Below are 8,022 nucleotides of genomic sequence, written 5' to 3' on the forward strand. Positions count from 1 at the left end.
CGTGCTGAGGTTTTGGTGACCTTGCCAGCAAATATGGAAGATTTGTTATGCCCTGATGGTAATTGGGAGATAGACGGCCGGTCCGGCACTTATGGTAAGGACAGGCCCCTCCTTCATCTCCCTGTTACATTTGGATTTGTGTGCTCACAGGCAACTGTGACTGGCACAGTTTAAATATTTAATGTTATGTTTGAGTTAATAAAAGCTGTGGCCTTGCCCTTTCCAACATTAATTGTTGTATGTGGTCTTTATTGGACGGGAAGAAGGGGTGAGGTGTTATAAGTTGTCATGGTAAGTTATGGTATGGGACCTGGGCTTATTGCACCTCAGCAGTCATGATCTTATTAATGTTCACCACATCCATAAGTTCAAAGGTGCAAGAAATGGCATGTAAGATGGTACAGGACTCCAGTTAAATTAGCTCAAATGTTTCCAACAATAAGTGATAGGTGCTGGAGAGGTTGTGGACAGAGGGGTACCTTTCTCCATTTGTGGTGGACATGCCCAGTAATTAAGTTATTCTGGGAGTCAGTGGCCCCATGGATCGAGAGACTGACAGTCGGTCCCCTGGAGTTTAAGCCGCTACAGTACTTATTTCATGGGATGCCCGGGTCCACTAAAACTTATCGGAAAAGTGTAACCCCGCACTTATTAAATGCAGCGAAAAAAATTATACCGAAGTACTGGAGGCAAGTTCAAGGCCCTACAGTAACAGAATGGAGAAATTAAGTCAATTTAATAATGGAAGCGGAGAGATGGGTTCATGTAGTGAAGGACCAAAAAGAAAAATTTGAAAAGACATGGGCGGAATGGGAACATTGTGCTAAGGAGATAGAAGAAGAGAGGAACATTGCTGAATAGGAGAGAGAGGATATGGTATAGTCATTATGAATATGTATAATAATAGAGATTGACCTTGGAAATGAAACATTATATTTATTTATATATTTCTATTTAATTCTTACGCTGATCCTTCACAAGGAGGGTGTTTTTTTTTTTTTTTTTTGTGTGGGGTTATTGGGGGGTTGTTTTTTTTTTGTTTTTTTCCTTTCCTCCTTTTTCCCCCCCACACGGGTTTAAGTTGGGGCAATTAGGCCTCATATAATACACGAGTGTTAGGTGGGGAAAAACAATTTTTTGAATAGTCCGGCCAATAAGGCCTCCTGCACTATTTATTAATTGAATAATTAATAATTAAATACATGAATACTATAAACCAAAGAAAGGGGAAGGGGAATCTTCTTCCCTTTTCTCTCTCATTTTTATTTCATTTTTTTTTCTTCTTCACAGGGACTTAATTTGGGGTAATTAGGATATAATATACAACACGAGTGTTAAGTGATAACTATGATTTTTTGGATAGATTTGGCCAATAAAGGCTTCTTGCACTATTTAATAATTAATTGAAGTACAGAAACACAATAAATTAAAGGAAAGGGGGTATTTTTCCTCCCCTACTCTTTCCCCCTTTTTTTGTTTTCTTTTTTTTTTTTTTAATAAAATTATGCACGTACACGGGGGGTTGGGTGAGAGGCAATGGATAGACCATTGATTGGTATTGAGAATGGAAAGAGGAGGAGGTTGAGAGGAAATTTTTTTTTTCCTTTTCTCTTTTTCGTTTTTGCGATTGGGATAGGTGGGGGTAATTGTGAAATGATGTAATGTAATGGTGTAGTCTTTGTTTGTGGTTTGGGTGAATGTAGGGTTATATAACGATGTATAGACTGTTGTATTTATAAAATTGAAATAAAAAATTTTGATTATAAAAAAAAAAAAAGATAACAGGAACGGATCTAGCTAAACTGAATACAGTGTATATATATATATATGCATATATATATATATACACAATACACTGTAAGTGCAGTTAACTCACTGACTGTCCTGCCTAATCTATCTAACTTAAATCAAATGACACTGTCTCTCTGTCTATCTCTCTCAACCTCGAAACACACACTACACAGGGGCGCCATGCAGGCGGCCTTATATAGTGTGGGGCGTGTACTAAATCCCCTGAGCCATAATTGGCCAAAGCCTCCTTGGCTTTGGCCAATTACGGCTCTCTGTTCAGACGGCGCTGTGATTGGCCAAGCATGCGGGTCATAGTGCATGCTTGGCCAATCATCAGCCAGCAATGCACTGCGATGCCGCAGTGAATTATGGGCCGTGACGCACCACACGAATTTGGCGCGAACGGCCCATATCGTTCGCAATTCGGCGAATGGGCGAACAGACGATGTTCGAGTCGAACATGGGTTCGACTCGAACACAAAGCTCATCCCTAATCAAGAGCCACCACACACAGACGGATCCTAGGCATGGGCTTCAAATGTCGCATTCCTCTTGTCAAGCAACTCCTGAACAACAAACAACGTCAGACGCTTCTTACCTGGGCTAAAGAAAAACAGACCTGGTCTGTTGCTCAGTGGTCCAAAGTCCTCTTTTCTGATGAGAGCAAATTTTGCTTCTCATTTGGAAACCAAGGACCCAGAGTATGGAGGAAGAATGGAGAGGCACACACTGCAAGATGCTTGAAGTCCAGTGTGGAGTTTCCACAGTCTGTGTTGATTTGGGGAGCCATGTCATCTGCTGGTGTTGGTCCACTGTGCTTCATGAATTCCAGGGTCAACGCATCCGTCTACCAGGAGATTTTGGAGCACTTCATGCTTCCTTCCGCAGACGAGTTCTATGGGGATGCTGACTTCATTTTCCAGCAGGACTTGGCACCTGCCCACACTGCCAAAAGCACCAAAACCTGTTTCAATGACCGTGGGATTACTGTGCTTGATTGGCCAGCAAACTCGCCTGACCTGAACCCCATAGAGAATCTATGGGGCATTGCCAAGAGAAAGATGAGAAACATGAGACCGAACAATGCAGAAGAGCTGAAGGCCGCTATTGAAGCATCCTGTTCTTCCATAACACCTCAGCAGTGCCACATGCTGATAGATTCCATGCCATGCCGCATTGTGGCAGTAATTGCTGCAAAAGGGGCCCAAACCAAGTACTGAGTACATATGCATGCTTATACTTTTCAGAGGAGCGATATTGTTCTATGTACAATCCTTGTTTTATTGATTGCATGTAATATTCTAATTTTCTGAGATTGCGGATCTGGGGTTTTCATGAGCTTTAAGCCATAATCATCACAATTATGACAAATCACGGCTTGAACTATCTTCCTTTGCATGTAATGAGTCTATCTCATATATTAGTTTCACCTTTTAGGTTGCATTAGTGAAATAAATGAACTTTTGCACGATATTCAAATTTTCCGAGTTTCACTTGTATCGTGCTGTGAAAAAGCATTTGCCTCTTCCTGATTTTGTCGTTTTTTTGCATATTCGTCAAAAATACAGAATGCAGTTTTTTAAAGATGAAAAAAAGCTGTCTAGACCTGCCTGGCCCTATGTGAAAAAGTAATTGCTCCCTAAACCTAATAACTGGTTGTGCCACCCTTGTTGGCAACAACTGCAATCAAGTGTTTGCGATAACTGGCAATGAGTCTTTCACATCGCTGTGGAAGAATTTTGGCTCACTCTTCTTTGCAGAATTTTTTCAGTCACATTGGAGGGTTTTCCAGCAAACGGCCTGTTTAAGGTCATGACACAGCATCTCAATCGGATTTAAGTCCGGACTTTGACTAGGCCACTCCAAAACCTTCATTTTGTTTTTTTGAGCCATTCAGAGGTAGACTTGCTGCTGTGTTTTGGATCATTGTCCAGCTGCATAACCCAAATGCGCTTGAGCTTGAGGTCAGGAACTAATGACCGGACATTCTCCTTCAGGATTTTTTGGTGGAGCGCAGAATTCATGGTTCCATCAATGATGGCAAGTCGTCCAGTTCCAGAAGCTGCAAAGCAGCCCCAGACCATCACACTACCACCACCATATGTGACTGTTGGTATAATGTTCTTTTTATGAAATGCTATGTTAGTTTTACGCCAGATGTAATGGGATGCACACCTTCCAAAAAGTTCAGCTTTAGTCTCATCAGGCCACAGAATATTTGCCCAAAAGTCTTGGGGATAATCAAGATGTTTTTTGGCAAATGTGAGATGAGCCGTTGTATTCTTTTTGGTCAGCAGTGGCTTTGACCATTAATGCCATTTTTGCCCAGTCTCTTTCTTATTGTTGAATCATGAACACTGACCTTACCTGAGGCAAGTCTTTTATGACCTCATGGATGAGTCAACGTTGTGCCCTTGGAGTAATTTTGGTTGGTCGGCCACTCCTGGGAAGGTTCACTACTGTTCCAAGTTTTCTCCATTTGTGGATAATGGCTCTCACCCTGGTTGGCTGGAGTCCCAAAGACCTTAGAAATGGCCTGTAACTCTTTTCAGACTGATACATGTTAATGACTTTGTTCCTCATCTGTTCTTGAATTTCTTTAGATTGCAGCATGATGTGTTGCTTTTTGAGATCTTTTAGCGTGCTTTACTTTTTCAGACAGCTTCTATTTAAGACCCCTTTCACACTGGAGGCGTTTTTTCAGGTGCTTTAGCGCTAAAAATAGCGCCTGCAAAACGCCTGAAAAATGCCTCATCTGCAGTCCCAGTGTGAAAGCCTGAGTGCTTTCACATTGGGGCGCTGTGCTGGCAGGACATTTAAAAAGTCCTGCAAGCAGCATCTTTGGGGCGGTGGAGGAGCGTTGTATACATGGAAGCTATTAACCCTTTCCTCAGATGCTAGCTGCAGAATAGCGGCGCTAAAACAACGGTAAAGCGGAGCTAAAACTAGCACCGCTTTACCGCTAACGCGGCCACGGCTGCAATGTGAAAGGCCTTTAAGTGATTTCTTGATTCAACAGGTCTGGCAGTAATCAGGCCTGGGTGTGGCAAGTGAAATTTACCTTGGTTTCTCAAAAAATGTGGTTAATTACAGTTCATTTGTGATTAGGCAAGGGGGGAGATTACTTTTTCACATAGGGCCAAGCAGGTTTTGACAGTGTTTTTTCCCTTAATAAATGAAATTAGCATTTAAAAAATATCTCTTTGTATTTACTGGGGTCATCTTTGTGTAATATTAACATTTGTTTGATGATCTGAATCATTTAACTGTGACAAGTATGCAAAAAATTATAATCAGGAAGGGGGCAAATACTTTTTAACAGCACTGTATATGCTGCAAATTTGGAACCTATATACAATTAGTATTGTGTATCACCAGAGGAGCTAGAAAACAGAGACTTGGTATTTTGCCTTATGTGAAAGGGGCTGCCTAAAGGTTTTGGCGTAGGGCCTTTTCACACATGGTACAGATTCCACCATTCCACCAAGTTCCACCAAATATGTAAGGGATGGGGGGATGGCTACTTTTCTTGAGTTTATGATAAAAGGCTTATGCTGATCCTTCTTCATACTTGCCCTTTGCTGTATTACTGAAATGGGCGAGACCTCAACTAAATGTAATACAAACTTCTGAGGTCACCAAAATGTGTTGTAGTTGGTGACATGCACATTTGGTACACTCTCCTTAAAAATAAAATGCATTCTAGATCACACAACCAAGCCAGCCAGTGAGCAGAATGAACCTGAAGTGTTTAAAGCAATTTAAATATATTTAAACAGATGTCATATCGTATTAAATTATTGCTGCATAGTGTTCTCTATAAGATGCAGGATCCAGAGGTGTGACTACAGCTGATGGGGCCTTATGGCTAAATTTTAATGGGATCCCCCCAAGGCAACTTGTAAGGGTATGTGGGTGTGGTTGGTCACCGCATCCACCATGTTTTCCTCCCCACTGGGCACCAAGCAAGGGTCACATAAGAGGCCTACCCCGGGGTGGGTTCTTCTGGGCTATGCTAGGCACATAGGATAGGGTCCCTGCCTTACACAGTACTGGAATAGCAGACTGATCTCTAATAAACTCTTTCGATGTTACTGTACATCACCACGGTCACTTCTGGATTCAAGAGCTACATGCAGAGCCCTTGCCCTCCCCACCTGTCCAGAGTATTACTGCTCTCCTAGTAATGTTATGGAGTCCCGCCATGCACCTAGCCTGGACTCCATGCATGCACTTCACTTAACTCTTCCATACCTGTGTGGAGGATGAGGGCCTTGGTGATGCAAATCTGTCCTGCTCAACCCTCTGTCTTCCATCCTGCTGAACCCTGTACCCTGCCCTACTTACCCCATCTTCTGTCCCGGTAAACCCTATACCCTGCCCTACTGACCCCCTGTCTTCCATCCTGCTGACCCCTGTACCCTGCCCTACCGACCCCCTGTCTTCTGTCCTGCTGACCCCCTGTCTTCCATCCTGCTGACGCCTGTACCCTGCCCTACCGACCCCCTGTCTTCTGTCCTGCTGACCCCTGTACCCTGCCCTACTGACCCCCTGTCTTCCATCCTGCTGACCGCTGTACCTTGTCCTACTGACCCCCTGTCTTCCCTCCTGCTGACCCCTGCCTTTGTGATCCCCTGTCTTCCGTCCTGCTGACCCCCGTACACTGCCCTGCAGACCCTTCTCCTCTAATATGATACAGTACTGGATTTGTGATATCTTCAATATTTTCTGTTTAATTTGCCTCAACATTTCCCTTAATGGGGCTCAAGTCCACCCCTAGGCCCCACAGAAGCTGCATAGATTGCTATGACTATTGGGACCCCACTCTTAAAAGCTTACACATTTCTCACCATTGGGTCACCCATTAAGTACTGTACATGTGATTTGTTCTTCATTGTATTTTACTTTGGTTTGCATAGTTCCTTTAATTTGTTAGTCGTGTGTTATGTCCATTTGATCATTTTTTTTCAATTATAAAACAAATTTTCACTTTTTTCAGATGTGCTGCATCCAGTAATCTTCGTGTTTTTATCATATATATAACTGACTAATATACATATGGAGCTTCATGAAAATAAGACTTTTTCTGGTTTTGTGCTTTTGGGATTTTCGGATACACCGCATCTTATTTTGCCTGTCCTCTTCTTCTTCTTTGTTATGCATATCCTCTGCATTGCAGGAAATCTATTCTTTTTTGTGCTTATTGCATCACAGCACCAGTTTCACACTCCAAGGTACGTCTTGATGGGGAATCTTGCCCTTGTGGATGTATGTTTTACCTCTACAATCATCCCCAGGGCCTTGTATGGTCTCCTGTCTGGAGACACCCATATCTCTGTTCATGACTGCTTTCTCCAGCTTTTTCTTGCCATAGCAGTGGGCACCATGGATTGTTTTTTGTTGGCCATGATGGCCTTGGATCGCTACTGTGCAGTTTGTTTTCCCCTACAATACTCTTTGATGATGAACAAGCGAACTTGTATTTGTCTGGTGGCTTTTTCTTGGGTTATTGCTTGCCTTCATTCTACACACAGCACTTGGCTAATTTCTTCTCAGCTGTTCTGTGGTTGGGCAATCCAAAACTTCTTCTGTGACTATCCCAACATAATCATTCTATCCTGCTCTGCTTTGTCAGTTACTATGCAGATAGTTGACTTCATTGAAAGTTGCATTGTTGTCTTTTCTCCAATGCTTTTAATCTTTGGGTCCTATGTACTCATCATCAGAGCAGTTTTGACTCTAAAGTCTTCCCAAGGAAGTAGAAAGACCTTCTCTACTTGCTCATCTCATCTCACCATGGTCATCCTCTGCTACGGCACAATAATTTTCATGTACTTTCGGCCAAGCTCCACCTTTACACCGACCTACGATCGGGCCATCAGTGTAGTCTTCACCATCATTAGCCCAACACTCAACCCATTTATTTACAGCCTGAGAAATAAGGAGGTCAAAAGAGCTTTTAAAAAAATTCTGGGATAGACACTGTTACCGTTTAAAGCCAAACTACACTTTGCTATCAAATAAATACTGAAATTTGTAATTAGCATATTTTATCTGTCTTGAGCCAATAAAACTATGCTACTATTGAGGTGTCTATTGTGCCCTGTAATAAATATTTACAGTTGATCATGTGAACAATGTTCCTTTGGCCACCACAGTTTTGAACCTACTGTTGCCAAATGCCTACCATTGCATTATTTAAAAAACACTTGCATTCTTTAAATTGTATCT

At 42.3% G+C, this 8,022-nt stretch overlaps 1 protein-coding gene across 1 annotated transcript; it reads left to right on the forward strand.

Annotated features, from left to right (window-relative positions):
- Window positions 1-6,849: 6,849 nt before the first annotated feature.
- On the forward strand, window positions 6,850-7,770 carry LOC141108888 (olfactory receptor 1L6-like). The gene has a single exon (XM_073600858.1). It carries the CDS (start codon window positions 6,850-6,852, stop codon window positions 7,768-7,770), a length of 921 nt encoding a protein of 306 aa, XP_073456959.1.
- Window positions 7,771-8,022: the final 252 nt, after the last annotated feature.

The sequence above is a fragment of the Aquarana catesbeiana genome, linkage group LG09 (assembly GCF_042186555.1).
Source record: "Aquarana catesbeiana isolate 2022-GZ linkage group LG09, ASM4218655v1, whole genome shotgun sequence".
Classification (NCBI taxonomy): Eukaryota; Metazoa; Chordata; class Amphibia; order Anura; family Ranidae; genus Aquarana; species Aquarana catesbeiana.